At 39.3% G+C, this 22,069-nt stretch overlaps 1 protein-coding gene across 1 annotated transcript; it reads left to right on the forward strand.

The window, feature by feature from the left end:
* The first annotated feature begins 711 nt into the window (after positions 1 to 711).
* c23h10orf67 (chromosome 23 C10orf67 homolog) lies at positions 712 to 21,858 on the forward strand. The gene is made up of 16 exons (XM_071361862.1): positions 712 to 1,149; positions 1,437 to 1,557; positions 2,394 to 2,537; positions 2,648 to 2,722; positions 2,974 to 3,126; positions 5,288 to 5,435; positions 6,540 to 6,598; positions 6,756 to 6,821; positions 10,174 to 10,239; positions 15,713 to 15,832; positions 15,939 to 16,027; positions 16,290 to 16,355; positions 16,523 to 16,610; positions 17,305 to 17,385; positions 17,469 to 17,562; positions 20,393 to 21,858. Exons 1-16 carry the CDS (start codon positions 1,091 to 1,093, stop codon positions 20,512 to 20,514), a joined length of 1,551 nt encoding a protein of 516 aa, XP_071217963.1. The 5' UTR covers positions 712 to 1,090; the 3' UTR covers positions 20,515 to 21,858.
* The last annotated feature ends 211 nt before the right edge of the window (positions 21,859 to 22,069 follow it).

Consider the following 22,069-nt stretch of genomic DNA (forward strand, 5'->3'; position numbering starts at 1 on the left):
ATTTGGCTCAATTTCAATAATCAACAAAAATATGATGAACTGAAATTCACAAGAGTGGTAACAGTGAAGCCTGTCTGGATACAAATTGTTATGTTCACAGGAACAGAATGTTACACATTTGGAAAGGAGTAAATTATAGATCAAATAGTAATCTGAATCAACGAATGCACTAATCATACATTTGCACAAAAACAAGTGCCATCATCTGAAAGTTGCACTTTCAAAGATTCATATTTTGATTATGCTGTGAACATCAGTTGGTTGTTATGAAGAGAAAAAAACATATTTCATTGGGGTCCCTCTGGTGCCCAAAACCTCTTAATGAGGGTCAACCATTACCTGCACGCTAGACTGAACAAGCACTTGCGGTTTACACTAATTACCACAGCCACAAAGTCAAAATTGGCTCAATATGGTAAAAATTCATGAAAACCAAAAATGGCTTTTTGGTCTTAATTTAAGGTTAGGCATAAAGTTAGTAGTGTGGTTAAAGTTAGGGTTAAGGTTAAGTAAGGTTTAAAATCACATTTTAAGAAGATAAATTGTAGAAATAGGCGGGGTTTATGACTTTGTGTTTGTGGTAACTAGTAACGACCCTTCATGGCAGTGCGCGTCAGTGTTGCGCGTGCGCGGGCAGATAGAACTCTGCTAGTTACAATGTAACGTAAAAATAATAATAATAATTGTTCGATAATCGTGGCTGGAGAGATTTGACACGTCTACCATTCAAATAACTAGCTCAATGACAATTTAAAGTACAGAAGATAGAAACAAGTAGAAAATCATACCTGCTAGTTACAATGTAACGTAAAAATAATAATAATAATTGTTCGATAATCGTGGCTGGAGAGATTTGACACGTCTACCATTCAAATAACTAGCTCAATGACAATTTAAAGTACAGAAGATAGAAACAAGTAGAAAATCATACCTGCTCCTGATGAGAGCCAGTTTCCCAGTTGTCCAAGTTGCTATAGCAACACCATAATCTGGAGTGACAAAGACAAACTAGCAAATCAACTAGCTAGCAAGCAAGTGATTTTGAAACATAAAAATCTGTCTGACATTCACGGCTGTTAAACAAAAAAATATGTGTATGAATGAGGACGAAGAGGAGCTATTTTCTAAAGAAATAGAGGAAATTCGCAGGTAAGCTTGCTAATTAGCTAACGTTAGCCAAACAAGCTAGCTAGCTACAACTTTTTTCTGTCACATGTGCACATTCTAACGGTAACGTTACCCAGCTATCTCGCGACTCTCAATATTGGTAACGTTAGCTATCTTGGTTATCATATTGGGCATATCATATCATGTTTCACCTGTTACATTTTTCAAAAAAAATGTTTTATAATGATTGACATTGTTTTCTCCTCTACCTGTTTGTTTTTTTGTCTGTCTACTTTACCTGTTTGTCTGCTGCGGCGCCTAATGTGGAGGTTTTCACTGGGGAATCAATTGAGGGTGGGATTCTTTGGTCCAGATGCTTCTGTCCAAACCGATGTCTCAGAATTACCCACTGTCAAGTTACTATCTGACCACACTGCTGAACTTATAAAGGTAGGTTACTTTAGTTTGTACATTGCTTGCTTATATAATAACTTTGTTTCTCCATACAATAAATGCACATGTTTATTACAAAATAAAGATGCAATTTATACAATCGAAAAGTTTATATTTTCAAACAACTCCAATTATTAATATTATCCTTTTTGATTTGGCTACGTGCAAAAAACACTGCAATCAGAAGAGCAACATAGAAAGTGAAACGCCTGAGTGACAGTGACTTGTGCATTCCTCTAGATTTGCTCAGTGTTTCAATTCACTCTGCATCCCCTTTCATCTCAAAATTCCTATAACTTTAGGCCTAAATGCAGGGCTCTTATATCTCCCCAGTCCCCTGCTGAGAGGGCATATGGAGGCTTTGTTCTGGGGAAGAAAATGTTAGCAAGGGCGCAGCAATGACTGCCCTTGCCTGCAGAGTTAAACAAATTGATTGGCAGGCTAGTAGATTTGTGGGGTATTCATCCTCCAAAGATTGAAAGTGATACCAATTCAACAAAGAAGGAACCAAAACAGAGTACAGTAGCTACTTCCTACTGGTTCAAGCTGATTATGCTAGCTGCTGAGTTATACTTATGTCCCTTGTGCTTTAAAGAGCACAGTCTTGATGTGTTTGCGCCTTGTGTATTTGTCAAATTAAAGGCTATAATACATAAGAACATACAATTAATTGGGGAGGCCTATTCAATTTATTTGAACGATGTAGACTAAACAACATCTAGCTTACAGTATAAGAAAAATATGCATTTCAGTTGATGAATTGTGCTGGAATGTGCTTTGGCTCAACATGCCTACATAATAAATGTTGGCTAATCTCCCCCTTTGTTTGATAGAATATGGATACCCTGAAAAAAGAGATTTTTTTGAAAATAAAGTTCATACAGGCACACTATGAGTCCAAACTTCAGCAAGAGGCAGAGTCCTTGTATACCAGCATGAATAACAAAGTGAAGAGTTTGGAGAATCATCATAAGGAGGTGACAGATATTTAATTTGTACAATTTATTTTGTTATATAAATAATTACCATGTTCTCAGTCAAATTGCATTATGCTTATAAACTAAACAAAACATATTGTTTCATACAGAAAGTAAAAGTTATTCGGAAAAGTTATCAACAACAATTCAATGATGCAATCCATGTGATCAGAGGCAGCTACAAGGTATGGACACATTAAACCTAGTCGGTGTGTTACAACACGGACATGTTTCACTGTGTATTGTCATAACTCTTATTGTATACCAAATACTAAAGAGCATTGCATGTGTGCATGTCTCTATCACCAAGTTTTTATAATGCTTTCAAAATATATTGACTGTGTATTTCAAGCATTTCGCTACACCCACAATAACAGCTGCTAAACACGTGTATGCGAACAATAACATTTGATTTGACTGTGTTGTTTTATTTCAGAATTACTACCTTAAAAAAGGAGAAAATGTAGCTGCTGTTGCTAGTGACACAGGGAGACTGAAAGATCTGATGAATGAGATCCAAGAGAAGAACTTGAAGATCAAGTGTATGAGTGAACAGCTGAGGGAATATGAGGAGAGAGTCTTCACAAAGGTAGGCTAGGATCAGTGTGTTCTTCACTTTGCCCACTTACTCTAGTGATGTGAGTCACATATTGTATTTTGTCTTATAATATAGCCTAATTATATTCCAAATTAAGAAGTTAAAGAATTAAGAATATTCAAAGGTTCTGCTAGAGCTGCCAGTGGTGAACAATATGATTGTAGTTAATCATGGTTAGATTAAAATGCATTCAAGGGAGGGGTGGTGATATACACACCTTTTGTTTGGCCAAAAGGTATTCATTTCTCATCAGTCTCTCATCACTCATACCTTTTATGTGGTGAGTGACACCCCCCCCCAGAAATCAACATTAATTAGATATTTAGTGTTACAAGGTGAGGTGTATTCCCCTAATTGCCTTGTTTTAATGAGGCCGGGCAGCCCCTCACTCTATCTCTCGAGTCCTCTCTCGCCCCTCAGTATTTTAGTTTTGTCCAACACAAGTGGGACTCTACTGTAGGCAGATGGCAGGGAGAGCAGTCACACAAAACCAGCCTCTCAAAGTGAAACAGATGACTGCAGCTCTGGAGAATCGCTCCTTTGTTCTTTGTGCTAATGAGAGTGGTCACGGCCATGGGAGAACCGCATGGCTAATCACTCGTAGTTACCACTCTACGGCAGATGGTGGAGCCAGAGGTAAAGGAAGTAGCGTTTCTTCTTCAATCGCAGTGTAAACAGTCCCGGTCAGCCATGCAGTGTTTTGGGTTTTAGATACAGCTGTGTAGAGAGAACCAGAGACAGAGGGAACCCCCATAAAACAAGAAAAACGTGTATTTATTGCTGTCACTCATAGTTAGTTAACTTTATCTTGGATGGGGAGAGAGACGAGGGGATGGATGGTGTTTGGTGGTGCATGAAGAGGTGATCATTTGTTGATGCCGGTCGGGTCGGGGCTGTGCCAAGGTAGATGGAACGGTGCCCAGGCTGATTACAGAGAGGACCAACTGGGTAATCCTCTGTGGCATGACATGTAGCTTAGCCTAACGCGGCGTCAAAACTGCAGTGTCACACGCAACGCAAGCACTCCTAACCTTATAATCCCTCTAAATAGTTTTTTCATTATTTGATTAACGCTGATACAGCATAATAGTTTAGTCCATAGAGTGCATGCATTTCCTAATAATGTCAAGCTTATGAAGCATGGCTTTAACTATGTGTGTTTCCTTTTTAATTCAAATGTGTCTTTTGGCAAACCTGAATGTATTGGGTGGCTCTCTGTTACAAAAATCTATTGAATTCACACAGTTTTGGCCTCATTCCAACTGAAACAAAAAGGCATTCATATTATTTTAAAAAGTTAGATTTCTTTACTCAAATATGACCCCTGCTCACAAAAGTACTGTCTTCTTTCATTATAAAACAAGAGGAGGAAACAAAACAAGGGAAAAGCAGGGTGGGGGGGACCTTGAAGCTTTGAAAGCCTTTGAACGCCTGCACACTGCACAGTCCTAAGTGTGACAGGCATGCAAAAGCCCTGTTAATGTCCAGGGCATGAATGGTGGCTGCAGCACAAAGTGGAGAGGGCCAACTGCGTGGATATCACAGGAACCTGATGGGCTCCATGCGGCTCCCAGTCTGAAAACTTCACTGCTCTGACATGTGATGTGATCCTGGTGACACTGGCAGCGCTGCCACTGAGGGAAGACACAAAGGCAACAAGCCCCCCCCTGGAAGCTGTGCACTCTTCAAACCCCCTGGTGTTGCCCAACCATACTCCCCCAGTCTCCCCCCTCAGCCCTGCCTAGTTACAGGCAGCGGTTGTTAGAGACCAGGGCCCAGACCGTGGGTGGAAAGGCCCAGCTGCCGCTTTGGACTTCCAGAATAAATTGACCTGAATGACAGGGGCACGCAAACAGTATGATATGTATTATCCCTGTCAATAAAAATGTCCCCATGAATTATGGTCTTTGTATATAATGTACTGCCTTCTTTCTTCCGGGCAAAGAAGGGTGAAAAAAACTCATGGCCGGAGTTCTTTTTTGTGTGTCTCGGCTTTTTATTATTCAGGGGGAAATCGTAGGAGGCAGAAAGTTGTATGATTGCTTTGTTTCTGAAAAGGACTCATACTTGCCACGCTGCTTGAGCTGTGTGCCTTTTGTTTTGCGGATTAAAGAAAAAAGGTTAAAAAGGAGTTGTCATTTTTTTTTTTCAGATTAGCTGTGAGGCTGTGGATGACCCGGATAAAGAATGGCTGAGACAAGAGAATCAAAAGCTACAAGACGACATTGACTCCATGCACATTGTCATGGACCAGGTCCGTAATTCCTTGGAGGCTAAAGAGCAGCAGTTGGAAGATCTAGGTATTGTGGGGATTTTTTTCTTTTTTGTAACAAATCCTATTCCCTGCAGTTTTTTAAGATCTGCTTATTGAAATGTTATAGGATTTAAGATGCTAAGTCATAGAATCTGGACCATAAAATCCATATTGATGTAATTCTGTGACTCAATAACTATATTGAACTGTTTAGTGTAATTGATAAATCTTAACTTTTTAACCCCCTATGCAAACTTCCTACATCAATTGCCGTTTCAACTAGGCTAATCATGTGCCCCCTGCAGCAGATATTGTCAGGAAACATGAGCTAATAACTCACAGTTTGGCAGCCATTGGTCAGATTGTAATGTTTGGCCATCCAGTCCACAGTGTGGGAGTCCTTCAAGAGAAAGTAAACAGTGCACAGGTGTATTTTCAAGGATCAGTGTTTTATCTCTCTAAATGTTTGGTGTTCATTAATTGCTTATGTAACTTAGGTAACCATCTGAATATGTTCCCCCGGATGTATAGATACAAACGGAGCACAAACATATCTCACCTGATAAAATGTGATAGCGCCAAGGCCTCCGTTGACTGCTACATGTTACATTTCATATCGGATGGGGTTTTGAAGAGGGCGTATCTCATTAATATGACCTTAACCATATTCTTAAAATGTGGTGTGTGGTGTCTGCCCAAAGAGCATCTCCTCTTTTATATGTAATTCATTCAAATCAAGTAAGTGTTTTGTATGTGCTGTGACTAACTATAAGAGCTTTATCTGAAGAAGTTGGGTGCAAAGTTTGCAAACCCATACTTGGTCCTTGAACTTAGTGTTTTTAGGTCACCAGAGGAACAGTTGGTGGCAGGCCAAGCTCATCAAGGGTGAAATGCCAGGTCAGAACCCTGTCAGGACCCAGGCCACACTGGATTCAAGTGGACTTTCTCAGGCCACCGCCGTAACTCAATGGGACGTGGATGGACGTCATGTCACACTACTCTCTCAAACTCCAACAACCCTGTCTCTTAGGCCTACTCTCCACTTCCACCCTATTCCTCTGATAGCCTGAAACCAGATGAAAGTGGGAGTGTTTCCTGTCTCTTGCTATCCATCTCAGCTAACTAAAGTGCTCTTTTTACTTTTTTTCAGCACATAATCTAAACGATGTGAAAGCAAAGTTAGAGGACGAGAAAAAAGCCCTGCAAAAGGTACATGCAACAATGGTTATTTTGCAACTATGCATAAAGCAAAACATTTATGTACATGTAAAGCAAAAAGGATCACCATGCATTGTTTTGTATAAAGTGGAGTGAATTAGGAGAAATGCTTATGGTGACCACCCCTCCCCCCCCATTTTAATTCTAGATGACCAGTGACTATGATCATCTGAAAGTACAACTCAGCATTGAGAAGGACACCGCCAGAAAGAAGGTAAGCATCCTTTCCCTTGTCACCAGTCTTTACGACCTCCAAGTGAGTCAATGTTGAATTTGGCTGGTGAGAAAACTATGTTTACAAAACATGTCTCAAAGTTCTCCACCCTCAACCCTGCCCATGCTGAACTGCTGTTCTATCCACATTACATGGCCTAAGAGGCAATCTTCCTGGCAGTGTTTGCAGTCCACTCATATAGAGTGGGAAAAAAGCCTTGCTAGCATATGCCAGGTAAGACAAGAGCCCTGATAGATTTCAGTACAGATGAATGTTCTGTTAGTTTTGTCATCAAAATGAAGGATGCCGACACATTGCTGCGTCTCTCTTACTGTAAAGCAACTGGTAAGTGGAGGAAGACAATCTAAATGGTTTTATGAGGTATTATCAAGCTGTCACTGAGAAAATAAAGGTTAATATTTGACGCAGTACTGTGGTTCCATTGGCACAACATTTGGCGAATGGGCCTTGAAGGCCATGCTTTAATGTGTTGGGTTAGGATTATTTATCATTCTTTATTGATACTGTAAAGGTAGATGATCTGTTTAATAGTCATATGTGGTGTGAAAAATGGAATTCTGCCAGATCATTTTAATGAATTGTGCTTGAAATGATAGAAATTGTGCAAGTTTTACTATTCATGCCTGTCAACTCTTTTGAACAGCTCTACCCTACAGTATATATTTCTTGGTTATTTAAAGGGCCTACCAGGTGTCGTATTGATTTGGTCAAAGTAGAAAAATACATTCTTACAAAACAACTACACCTGTGGCTTTTTCATTTACAAAAGGTAGCAATCATTGCCCATAGAAATGGGTGACGTGGATTGTTGATAAAGCAAATATACCAGTCATAATGGTTTTTCTCAGCCCCCTTCTCTTTTCACTTTAAAGATACTAATCAGCAGTGGTAGAATCTAAACGCTAACACTTCCTGTGCTACTCTAGCACTCAATTTGGCCACTTCTAACACACTTTATTGAATGCCTTGCCCTGACCCCATAGGGTTGCTAGGATACATAATTTAAATCTAATTAAAGTAAGTCTCACCTCATTGATTATTGTAATTAACTGCGTACCGATAAAAATAAAATATTCATTATATAAGGTATAAATTATTTGTTAATTTGTCACAGAATACTTGAGATTTACTACAGGCCTTCTCCTCCCTCTAATCATAGTTTTCTTTGGACATACAAAACAATTGTCCACCTGAAGGATGCATTATTAGTATCCAATAATAATCTAGGTCATTTTGGGACCTGTAGGTGCAATGGTTCAATAAAAGTGAACATCAGAGAAAGCACTCAGTAAAAGGAATCTGAACATAGATACTGGGCTTCATCATAATCAAAACAACACTAATTGGCGATCTTGGTCAGAGGATGATCACCATTAGAAATACAGCAACAAAAAAAGATTGGTTAGAGATCAAAAGTTAGTCTCATTGATAGACCCTGTTCTCTTCACTTCAATAAACACCAAACAGCCAGGGATGAGTAGAGGTTAATGGTGTGTGGAGCAGATGGTGTGTATCCAAACTCCTTCTAAGGAGCAGCTTTAGTTAAAGACTTCTAATAAAGATGTCCTTAATGTAATTTCAATCATCAGTCAAAAGGATTATACATATTTAGTGTAACAATTCAAATCCCCCTCTTTTCAAATGTCTTTGTTACCAGGCCTTTTGTACCCTTCCTGTGACTGACAAACTCAATGTTAAGTGCTACTATAGTGTTTATGCATAAAAATGTAAAATGAAAAAAAAAGAGGACGTTTTTCACATTATTTTGCTGACTTTGATCAATGAAGCAGAACATTTGCTTCTTCCATAGCTGTAGGGCCCCAAAGGAGAGACTTCCAATGGGAGGCCAAAGCCTAGCCGCTGAAAGCCCAGCTGGGTGTAAGCTTCAGCTACCCATCTCAAGACTCACTCCCTCATCCCTGAATGTCACAATCACATAGAACACCAACAGTACATTGGCTTGCATCAAGGATAAATTTTACAAAACATCTGTACTTGTAAGAACATCATTTTATTTTAACAGAAATGTATATGGAGCTATAAGGTGACATTTTCATCACGCAAAAGAGCACAGATCTGTGCAAAAGCTACCGTAAAACTCATAATCTGCAGCACAATTACCTTTTTAAGTGTGTGATAAGGAGAGGATTATTTAAGTTTAGTCAACTAAAGTTTAAACTGTGGGAGTCATGGGATGCAACTGAAGCAATCAGGAGTTAGTGTTTAGAACTCAATAATATGTCATCCTGACCCGTGTATTGCTCAGGCAAAAATGTCACACACAGTATATGGAAGGGCACCATGGGAGGAAGTCTTGTCCATGTCCCATAACCTTTTCACTGTGGAATACTGTGGGACCCTGTACCAATTCTAGGCCGGGTGGAATGCGGACAGTCATGAAAGCAGCGTAGCGATAGGTCAATCATACAGGCAGGTGCAGTCTGGCATCTAGCTTACCCTGTCAGGGCTCTACAGTGCAACCATTTGGCGTGTATGCTACAGCATTAACTAGCTAACTAAGTACAGAACCTGGTAACCACAGATGAAAGTTATCATAATCCTTGTGGGAACTTTACCAGTAGTATGCAAACATTTGGTGGCACAGAAAGAAAGCAAAAGGAAGAGCTTCTTCAGTGGATGTAGCTAAGATTCATGATATAGGTCTTATATAGACTATATCTCAATCTTAAAAATCTATTCTTCTGGTGCTCCTAAACCCAGTGTTTTGTCATTGCTGGCAACTCTTATCATTAATACCTCAAGTATGTTTTGATTGTGCTCTTATATTTTTTTGTGTGCTCCTAAGATTTTTTACTTAAGAGCAACTGTGCTCCTTGTAAAAAATGTCAGCGTAGAACCCTGCCTGTGGGTCCTGTCTTGCTCTACCCACATTATTGTTGTGCTGAATGATATTCGTGTCCACCCACAGTGTCTTTAGAGGGCTCTTCATTCAATGCAACGGAAGAAACTTATATCCTGGCTGTTGATTCTACACAATAGCATTTAGCAAACACCTATCAAGGAACCAAGTGTCCTTTTTAACTAAATTGAATAATTTTAATTGGCTTGGTTTAAAAAAAATAACTTTTGTAAAGTGCTTTATCGCTAAAATCATTATCTGCAAAAGTACTTAATGAATAAACTACAGTGTCATCATTATACTCTCGTAATCTCTTCAGATGATAATCATGTGTTGCTAATGAATGATATTCAATGAATTTCTCAAGACTAGATCGATAAACGATTTGGTACTGTTTTATCATTCAGAAAATATATTTTAAGGAAAATAGGATTGTTTTCTCTGTAACAACCCTGTTTATTAATTTCACAGATGAAGTCGCTAAAACAAGAGCTGGAAAAAGAAATACAAATCATTGAAGACTTCCGGAAGAGTGAGGTAAGTAACTGACATGACCTGGCTGCACACGTTTCGCGAGTCGTGGAAGCCACCATTATATTTCCAAATTCCCTACAGGTAAAAACGTGCCACGGTCAAGTGCTGCTATCAGTGTCAGGATGTTTAAAAGTCTGGGTCTCTCCAGTGAAGGACAGTTAGTCCATCAGTGCAGACATTAGGCTCATAAAGCAAAGAGAGGGGATAATGTGCGCACGTGTTGTCTCTGTCCTATTGATTTTAGCCATGGGAGTTGGGTTAAAATACAACCTGTTCCACATAAGTCAACAGCGAAGTGAAATCATCAACGAAGTGTCTGTCATGGCACTATTTTGAGACGACACAAGGAATGTGTAGGCAATGCCTTTTTATTTCGGTTTCAGAAACGTAAAACAAAAAGTGCTGAATGTTGCAACTTTAAAGTCCTGCAGCCTCATTATGGCATAACACCATATAGCTTCTACACTCACATTACCACAGCTGGATTTATTGAAAGCACAAAATCTATACTTTGTTATAATTGTTCTAAATCATTTTGACACCCAGCCTTGATACCCCCCTCCCCCCCCTCCCACACACACACACACCTACCTACCTCAACACCGCTACTATATTGACTATACAGTTTACTCAACAATAAAGCTGAAGCACTTCAGCTACATATCACTCCCACTTTTGCTTATTCATCCCTTGGTCTGGGGGGGAGGATGGGTATGATTCTGTCAACACACTGACCACATAGAGCCAGACAGCTCCTGTGTGTGTGTGTGTGTGTGTGTGTGTGTGTGTGTGTGTGTGTGTGTGTGTGTGTGTGTGTGTGTGTGTGTGTGTGTGTGTGTGTGTGTGTGTGTGTGTGTGTGTGTGTGTGTGTGTGTGTGTGTGTGTGTGTGTGTGTGTGTGTGTGTGTGAAAGGGAGAGAGAGAGAGAGAGAGAGATGCATGCAGCTGACACAACACGCTGATGGCTGGAGTGGATTGGCTAGCCTGATTTAATGGGCCGCCACAATGAGTAGTTGAAAGTCCACTTCATAAACAATGACTTAACAATACAGGGACCATAGTACCTGACCATTATGGATCTGTCAACTTTTTCTATGGAAAATATGTACTGTCTCATCCTACTCAGGGCCATGGTCTACCAGTTGACAAGTTTGCTCTGGGTCCTGCTATTTTATATGGATTCAGTGCAATGAGCTGAGTTGTCTGTTAGGCACCAAAAGTCATACAAGACGATTTTGCTGGGAGTTTTTCTCAGTACCTAAATGGTTATAAAAGAAAGAAAAATCAATGATGATCAAACTGGAAAATGTTATGGATTTACAGTTGAAGTCGGAAGTTTACATACACATAGGTTGGAGTCATTAAAACTTGTTTTTCAACCACTCCACAAATTTCTTATAAACAAACTATAGTTTTGGCAAGTCGGTTAGGACATCTATTTTGTACATGACAAATAATTTCTCCAACAATTGTTTACAGACAGATTATTTCACTTATAATTCACTGTATCACAATTCCAGTTGGTCAGAAGTTTACATACACTAAATTGACTGTGCCTTTAAACAGCTTGTAAAATTCCAGAAAATTATGTCATGGTTTTAGAAGCTTCTGATAGGCTAATTGACATAATTTGAGTCAATTGGAGGTGTACTTGTGGATGTATTTCAAGGGCTACCGTCAAACTCAGTGCCTCTTTGCTTGACATCTTGGGAAAATCAAAATAAATGAGCCAAGACCTCAGACAAACAATTGTAGACCTCCACAAGTCTGGTTCATCCTTGGGAGCAATTTCCAAACGCCTGAAGGTACCACGTTCATCTGTACACACAATAGTACGCAAGTATAAACACCATGGGACCATGCAGACGTCATACAGCTCAGGAAGGAGACGCGTTCTGTCTCCTAGAGATGAACGTACTTTGGTGCGAAAAGTGCAAATCAATCCCAGGACAACAGCAAAGGACCTTGTGAAGATGCTGGAGGAAACCAGTACAAAAGTTTCTATATCCACAGTAAAACGAGTCATATATCGACATAACCTGAAAGGCCGCTCAGCAAGGAAGAGGCCACTACTCCAAAACCGCCATAAAAAATCCAGACTACGGTTTGCAACTGCACATGGAGACAAAGATCATACTTTTTGGAGAAATGTCCTCTGGTCTGATGAAACAAAAATAGAACTGTTTGGCCATAATGACCATCGTTATGTTTGGAAGAAAAAGGGGGATGCTTGCAAGCCGAAGAACACCATCCCAACCGTGAAGCACGGGGGTGGCAGCATCATGTTGTGGGGGTGCTTTGCTGCAGGAGGGACTGGTGCACTTCACAAAATAGATGGCATCATGAGGCAAGAAAATTATGTGGATATATTGGAGCAACATCTCAAGACATCAGTCAGGAAGTTAAAGCTTGGTCGCAAATGGGTCTTCCAAATGGACAATGACCCCAAGCATACATCCAAAGTTGTGGCAAAATGGCTTAAGGACAACAAAGTCAAGGTGTTGGAGTGGCCATCACAAAGCAAGCAGAACTGAAAAAGCGTGTGCGAACAAGGAGGCCTACAAACCTGACTCCGTTACACCAGCTCTGTCAGGAGGAATGGGCCAAAATTCACCCAACTTATTGTGGGAAGCTTGTGGAAGGCTACCCGAAAAGTTTGACCCAAGTTAAACAATTTAAAGGCAATGCTACCAAATACTAATTGAGTGTATGGAAACTTCTGACCCACTGGGAATGTGATGAAAGAAATAAAAGCTGAAATAAATCATTCTCTCTACTGTTAATCTGACATTTCACATTCTTAAAATAAAGTGGTGATCCTAACTCACCGAAAACAGGGAATGTTTACTAGGATTAGATGTCAGGAATTGTGAAAAAGTGAGTTTAAATGTATTTGGCTAAGGTGTATGTATACTTCCGACTTCAACTGTATATGGTAAGGTATTCTTGTTATGGCCTGGTGCTTTATCCAAGCTGCTGAGGCTGGCTGTAGGCTACATCCTGTTGTTACGGATAAACACCTACGCCTTTTCTCCCTTTCTAAAGACAATGAGTTTCTGAAAGGTGACAAGAAGGCCTTCCTTTCTTTTTCTCTCAAACTGAGAAGAATGGAAACCCCATCCTGACATCCTTGTCTTAACTAGACTAACAACACAGCTATAATACACCCACCACTCACCATGGCAAATCTTAGTCTTTCCCTATTCATTCATTTCCACATAGGAACCAACTGGCTCTCTGTCTCAAGCCTTTATAATGAGACCTGAGTTAGTCCTTCAGATTATGGGAACATACTCTTAAAGACACAATATGTAACATTTTCTGCTGTTTAATGAGCATTTAAAGGAATAATTTTTGAGGAATATAACTTAATGCTTTTATGAGCATACGTATGCCCAGCCCCACCCCTCTGCTTACAGAACAAAGTGGCAGGGTTAGGCTATTGATATTACAGATGCCTTTTTGATACAAAGACAACTAGATATGTCTTGAGAGTCACAATTTGGTCTTTGAGGACTCTCAATTTCTTAAGAAAAGCCGATGTCCAGCAGTGACCTGACTTGACCTGACCTTCACACGCCCCAGACCATGTGCACTAAATCAGCTAACATGGCCATTCACAATGCTGCCTTAGGTTCTGATTATAACGGCCACTAGTTTGTTTAAAGCAACCATTGTTAGACCTGAGTTAGTGGGATGACTCAAAACATATGGCCCCCCAGAGCCATATATATAAAACGTTTGGCAAGGTTTTAGAACGGCTGCCATCTTAGCGCCTGTATTCTCGGAATGTTGGTGATATAACAACACGAGCGCCACCGACAATTCCCTATAAAATGACCCTCTGTAAACAAGCAAAACTGAGCAGCGATTTTAAGACATTTTTATTGATTCATGATAATGTGTATCCAAGTTTGTACTGTGTTGTGGTGTCAACAAATTGCATGTCTGCTTTCACTGGATATCTTCATAGTATTCTAAAAACTATCAGAAATATAAAGCACAATGCGTTTATAGCAACAGCTATAGAGGAGAAAGTGGCGTTCTCGGAACGTTCAGACAGAAACCTCATTAGCCCAACTCTCTCTCGCTCTCTCTCTCTCTCTATATATATATATATATAAGATCACGTATATACACTACTGTTCAAAAGTTTGGGGTCACTTAGAATTGTCCTTGTTTTTGAAAGAAAAGCACATTTTTTGTCCATTTAAAATAACATCAAATTGATCAGAAATACAGTGTAAACATTGTTAATGTTGTAAATTACTTTTGTAGCTGGAAACAGCTGATTTTTAATGGAATACCTACATAGGCGTACAGAGGCCCATTATCAGCAACCATCACTCCTGTGTTCCAATAGCACGTTGTGTTAGCTTATCCAAGTTTATAATTTTAAAATGCTAGTCGATCATTAGAAAACACTTTTGCAATTATGTTAGCACAGCTGAAAACTGTTGTTCTGATTTAAAGAAGCAATAAAACTGGTCTTCTTTAGACTAGTTGAGTATCTGGAGCATCAGCATTTGTGGGTTCGATTACAGGCTCAATTTTTTTTTCCAGAAACAAAGAACTTTCTTCTAAAACTCGTCAGTGTATACTTGCTCTGAGAAATGAAGGCTATTCCATGCGAGAAATTGACAAGAAGCTAACGATCTCGTACAATGCTGTGTACTACTCCCTTCACAGAACAGCGCAAACTGTCTCTAATCAGAATAGAAAGAGGAGTGGGAGGCCCTGGTGCACAAGGAAAAGTACATTAGAGTGTCTAGTTTGAGAAACAGACGCCTCACAAGTCCTCAACTGGCAGCTTCATTAAATAGTACCCGCAAAATACCAGTCTCAACTTCAACAGTGAAGAGGCGACTCCGGGATGCTGGCCTTCTAGGCAGAGTTGCAAAGAAAAAGCCATATCTCAGACTGGCCAATAAAAAAGAAAAGATTAAGATGGGCAAAAGAACACAGACACTGGACATAGAAACTCTGCCTAGAAGGCCAGCATCCTGGAGTCGCCTCTTCACTGTTGACGATGAGACTGGTGTTTTGCAGGTACTATTTAATGAAGCTGCCAGTTGAGGACTTGTGAGGCGTCTGTTTCTCAAACTAGACACTCTAATGTACTTGACCTCTTGCTCAGTTGTGCACCGGGGCCTCCCACTCCTCTTTGTATTCTGGTTAGAGCCAGTTTGCGCTGGCTCTAAACCTATCAATGTGACATTGAGCTGGGTGAGTGGAATATGAATTCCAGTCATCCAATATGTCCAATAAGGCCATGCTCATGAAAAAATAATCGTCCTCCCTCATCTTAAACGGCAACGACCGCACAGTACTGTGTGACTCTGGGGCCCCCCATTTTAAATTGAGTTTGAAAATGGATAAAACACACAAGGGCCTCCAGAATCCTATTGTTCCTTTTTTCGCAACTGATGGATAACAATGTGAGTTACCAAAACTGAATGTTGATGTTTTTATTTCAGAAACATGCTGTGGAAAAGGAAGTTAATGAGAAATTGAGTGCAGAGAAGGAGAAACAAAAAAGAGAAATGCTTGCTCAGGAGGCCGTCTTAAAAGCTCAAGCAGCAGAAAAACAACCTGTGGTAAGATTTGCTCTCCTCAATATCCATACATGACATGATTTATACTAAGCAGGAGAAGAAAACCGCTGAACACATTATAGAAATAAACTAGTGAAGATTCCAATAGTTTCAGGTTGCTGAAGGGGGGGAGGAGTTGATCCAACAACTTAATGAGCTGAAAAAGATGGAGACCTTACAGAAACAAGATATAGAGAAGTATGTATCTACTTTATCTAATCTCATTTTGGGTTGGAAAGAAGGGACATGAATAGGTTAGACAATTACATGTTATAGTGCATTATCTACTAGTATTACAGTGTTGATGATTGCAGTGTTAAAGATCAGCCTTGCTATAACACAATAATTTATAGTAGGATCATCTACCACGCTAATCTCAGTGCATGTCAGACTCCGTGCATCTGGCTCAACATGGGATTTAATTCGCTCACACTGTATTTTACTTTGTTGTTTACCAAAGACTCCAAAAGCAGTTGTTTCGCTGTAACGGAATATGGGAAAAGAAATTTGAGATTCTGAAGGCGAGGTATGTATGAATGTGTTTTAACTTTGACTTAGCGCATAGCAAATTGATCATAGAATGTCAATTGTATCTTTTATTCAATAAAAAAATATTGAGCCAGTTGACATTTTATTTAATTATATTGAAATGTTGTTTTTGAGCAAATGTTTCTCTCAAACATCCATTGGAAGTTTCCATGCCATCAAAGATGAGATGTTCTTGCGACAGACGTTACAGCGGCAGGCAGCTTCACTGCAACATGCCTCAGTCAACTACATGGTGAGGAACAAAGCATTCATAATGAGATTTTAGGATGGATTTTTAGGGATAGTGCATGTAAAGATGTATATTAATACATTTGGATAAAGGTAAGGGCAGTACAGTGATCTGAAAAGAGCATCTAGTAGGGATACAGTACATTTCACTGAGTATAAAATTCAAACCATTACATGGGCTTTGGCATGATTTTTGTCAGCCAATTCCATGGCTCAATCACCAGAGGAAATCAACACCTGTGTAATACACACACACACTCACTCACTCACTTATTCACTCACACATGCACACACACACACAGTCTTGTTTTTCAAATGGGTACATCAGATCACACAGATCAGAGTTTAACAGGTGCAGCCCCATGTAGCCCGTCATTTAGTCCTTAATTGGAAGTTGCTTAAGAATATTTATAGGTTTGGGTCCAGCTTTTTTGATTGTTTCCCCCTCTTTTCCACACATGGCTGTTCACCATGAGCAGTCAATCATTAGAAAGACAGTTATGATGAAAGCTAAAGATGTTTCTAAAAAGCTAACTGGTGTCAAGATTCTAATGCTATGGATGTGAGCTGCACAGTGCTATACACTGATCGCACTGCAAACCTATCACTCTAAGCATCAATGCAACCCATTGCAAACAGTAGCCTGCTCCAATTATAAAGATATCTTGTATTATGAATGTCTATTTTATTTCCTGTAGATGGACAGTGCTGGTTCTTACCAAAGTCCTGTGTACAATGGATTCAAAATGCCGAGCAGCTATGCCACAGGGACACCTCTGGTTTGTATCAAAAGAAAAAGGCAGAAATGTATTCTAACTTCTTGTGTGTTGGATTCTTCAGCTAAACGTGTTTTCTGTGTCAGCCCATTATAGGTACTGGAGGTTTTCAGAAGATGGACAGGACCGGTGAGATCATGGACATCAGTGTGTTGAGTGGCAGAAGAACAGATTGTTCAGGTAACTCATTTAACCGAACACTAGGACCAAATCCTAACCTGAGACATGCATTCATAACTCAAACTTTGAAGCTTAAGTTCCATTGTCATTGATGCAAGTATGTGCTTCTAATGTTTGGATTCAGCCCCAACATGTCAAATAAGAAATTACCTAAATACCTTTAGAAAAGACATTCAGGAATGGATTATTTCAGTATCCCTGAAGGTGTATTGTTTTCAATAAAGAGACATGGTTACTACCTATATGCAAAGACCTATATTTACTGTCCCAACACACAGTGTAACTTGCCTGATGAAAAATTACTTTGAGTTCATATAGATACATGTCCATTTGCCTTTGGAAATGGATTACAGATGTATAGGATTGGGATCCCTTGTTAACGTGGTATCAGGAGTGACAGAAACAGGAATCAACCTGGCTAAGCTCCCTTTAATCTTCCTGTTTGTGCACTATTGACTTTCTGATAATTGGGATCCCCACTAATGAGCTTAGCAGACATGACTAGGCTAGATAAGTAGGAGGCTTAATTCCTTCTGTCAATATGAAAGCTCTCTCTCAGACAGAACTATCTGATGCACAGAAGCCAACAAATTAATCTGATAGATTACCCTGTCGTCCTGCTGAAATATGTAGCCTAAACAATCCAATAACCTAAGAAAATATGTCTGTGACATTAGGACTAGCTACTTCCTCCTTTCCCTTGAACACTTTTTAATGTTACAGATATGATATTATTCAAATGTCTTAGACAGCCCACTGTGTAACTTTTGGTTAAATGTATCCATTCAAATTCGATAGCAAACATAGATATACATTTTATAATTCATAGTTCATTATGATTAGCTGTATAACTGTTAGTTGTACTTGTGTTAATTCATGTTTTTAGTGATTTTATATCAGGTAATTTATTTGTATATTGGTAAGTTTATTTGTATGCTCTGTGAGGTTTTATGACTTGGTCTAGCCCTGTCCAAGTCTCCATTGATACAGACCTGGCTTTGTGTGAGAGGTCCAAAGGGCCCGCTGATGCAATAGCGTAGAGTCAACATGGCTGACAAACAACATGGTGGAGGGTGACAAAGTTGAAAAGCCACTGGTCTTCAGACCGATTGGTCCGTGGGCAATGACCTCTACATCATGCATCCAGCCCCTGACTAAACCATGGGAATTTAGCCCATAGATCACCATTGACACTCCATAATTGAAACATTGGAGATAAGGCACCAGCCAGCATACAGGTCTTGACACTTAGTAAGAGTTGGCAAACACTGTTGTCACACATCAGATTATGTGTATTCTGTGAGTCAGTAATCTAAGATGGTCTGAATGATTTTGGCCCTATATTGCACGCTCGTGCTCTGTGTCGTGCTCTTTGATTGCTGACCAGTTGAGTGGAAAGGGTTCACATACTGACTGAGTGGTGGGCTTCCAATAAACAAGGAACTTATATTAAATTGCTCATAATACAGGCTAAGCTTTAGGCAGTGATTTTAAATGTTTGTATAATTGTTGATCATGTCTGTCACCTATACATTTTAAATAGGCCTAACTGTAGTTGTTCTTATTAATATAAATTCATATTATATTTATGCATATTGCTTTAAACATACTTTTGTCATTATTAGCAATAAGGACCCAGTGTTTGCTTGTAATCTGTATAACATTCCAAGAAAATGTTTATCTAAACACATACAAGTTAATGGTATCTAAAACAACATTTTAAAAGGGTACACATTTTATATTTTTATGGCAAGCTGTTTTAAAATGCTAAGTGAATTTCCCCCAAAAAATATCCTCAAAAAAGGGTTGTTAGAAGAACATACAAGGCTAATACATTTTGTCCGTCTTTGTCAGTGAATACGTCTGGCCCCCATATGCTTCAGTACAAAGCTATGTGAATAAGGCATTTACAAACCCAGGCCTACCGCATTAAACTCTATTACAATCTTTGTTCATGGTAAGTTATCAGTCTCAATTAATCAACTTCAACAATGGGAATTCTGATGTGTTCAAGCACCCTGAAACCTCTAGGTCAGTAGAAGGGCACATCAGAGCCCCGTTCGCAATTCAGCATCCTTTTCATTTTATTGCCTTTTCCAAGTCTTAAAACATTGTTTATCTAATAACAATTTTCATATTTGAATAACTACTACAAATAGAAGCAAGCAAATAAACCAAAAATAAAAAGATTAGAGAAAGAGCCTAAATGTTCTTTATTCAAGGGCCTCATTGGCTTTCTAGTTAATAAAAAGTATCCTAGTCACTCCCTAAGGACCATGTCCTCTGTGCTACAATGTGAATGGTATTGTTATGGCCATTCCTCTGCTGTTGAAAGGGGGTAACCACTGGTTTGATTCAGTTACACGGTTTAGTAAAGTTCCCCCTCCCACTGCCTTGGGGTCTATGGAGCGTCCGTGACCTGTTTAGAATTGGCCAGGGAGATGTCATGTCGCCCCTCCCATGGGCAGTACCCAAATTCATGTTATTGGTTAAAAAAATTACTTGGGATGGTGAAACCACTGCTTTTGAATCACAATTTGTTGAACCGGACAAGAAAAATACACATTGTAAAGGTGGGAATCATTCCACAAGGATGGATCAATAGTCCAGACTAAAAGTGTCAATGATCTTTGAAATAACAAATAATACCCCCAAAAATGGATACATTTATAAAATGCTTTACTGCACACATTGAGTTTCGTTGCAAGATTATACATCCTTCTCATGTCATCCTGTAGGTTTAGAACAAGAATCATAATGACAGTTGTTTTAACGGATTAATTTACAGCCCATGATGCCAATATAGTAATGCCACATTATTTTATTCTAGAATCCCAGATGGAATCAGGAGATGAAGAGGAGCTGTGTGGAATTCTTCCTCTTCCTTGCCCTCTGTCCCATACCAGGGAAAGAGCATCCCTCACATCTGCAATCTGCACCCCTTCAAAATGACAAACCTATACCAACATTTATGCTTTACAGACAATTAAACAAATTTGGAAAGTTACATACATATCTGATGCATTTCAGTAGCCTAAGGCTGCATTTACATAGGCAGCCCAATTCTGATCTTTTTCCCACTAATTGGTCTTTTGACCAATCACATCAGATCTTTTCACATCAGATCTTTTTCAGAGCTGATCTATTGGTCAAAAGACCAATTAGTGAAAAAAGATCAGAATTAGTCTGCCTAATTTTTCTCTCTGCCCCATGCAATATGTGTACAGTTGCAGTAAATCAGCTTTAAAACAGCAAGATTTTCTTTCATCCTCATTGGCAAAATGTGTAGAATTGTAGGAAGTTAAGTTTTTTGTGGGGGGGGCTTGCTCAGACCTTGCTTGGGGGGCCCGCGAAACTGTGGTACACCACTAATCCAGCCAGCCACATCTCACTTTCCCAGGCTGCATTCAGGAAAAAAAGCCAAACCCCCACAGTCCGCTGCTGCAGGCCCCTTTCATGCCAAACCTCATGACATTAAACGACAGGCTTATAATCAATTAGCAATTTCTCCTTCAATTGGATGTCATTTATTACTGATGATGGTTAGAATATGACTCTCTTTCACTGTCCCACAGTCCTCTTTATAAACATTATGTGATTATACATTAACTCCTTGTTATTTTCAACAGTCCATCATTTGGTGACTTTAATAAGACACTTTTACATTCTAGCCGGTCATTCAGTAAAACACTATGGGCTGTAGGGTAACCATGTTGTCATAGAAACTGCTGGCATATATATTATGTCCCTTAAAAGTCTCAGGAGGGTTTCTTACTCAGGACATTTGCCTCTTTCAGAGCTTCTGCATTGGTTGTAAGACAACAAAGTGGGGAATTTTTTTGGACTTAAAGTAATTGCTTTCATTAAATGCTGGATAAATAGCAATTGCTGGTATGGTGGAGTCCAGCAGAGTTTCAGCATACAGGGTTAATCAGAGTAAGTGCTGGCTGGAAAACTTCCCAACACCATGGCTCTCAGCCATCTTAACAAGTCCCCAAGTTTATGGTCACTTAGTACAGAACTACTCAGTTCAAGCTTTACCATTTGATTAAACTCTTTGGAATAGAATGTGAAAAACTGATTGTTTATAGCACAAGTTGAATAGACCCACTGTCTGCAAGTTATATAATCCCTTCCAATTATAATAATATATGCATTTGTCATTATTGATTTACACCTTGCACCATCTTTTATTCAACCTATATAGTCTACTTTCCTGAATATCTTTGAAGTATATATGGTAACTTTTTGTAAATATATACCAGTTCTTCCATTAAAATATTATCAGAATGTAAACCCAAACGTCTTGTCTTTTGAAATGTAACCATTTTGTTTTCACATAAAGCTGAATTTATCCGAACCGTTTTGTGCCACTTGAATCTCAGCTGCATTTGTCTTGCAAATGCATCCCTGCTGCGCAATGCTTAGAATAGGAAAAGAGATCAGTTGGACAGCAGTGAAGTTCAAACCAGCGAACAACTAAAGGGCCTGTTTCATAGATTTCCTT

The sequence above is a fragment of the Salvelinus alpinus genome, chromosome 23 (assembly GCF_045679555.1).
Source record: "Salvelinus alpinus chromosome 23, SLU_Salpinus.1, whole genome shotgun sequence".
In the NCBI taxonomy this organism is placed as follows: Eukaryota; Metazoa; Chordata; class Actinopteri; order Salmoniformes; family Salmonidae; genus Salvelinus; species Salvelinus alpinus.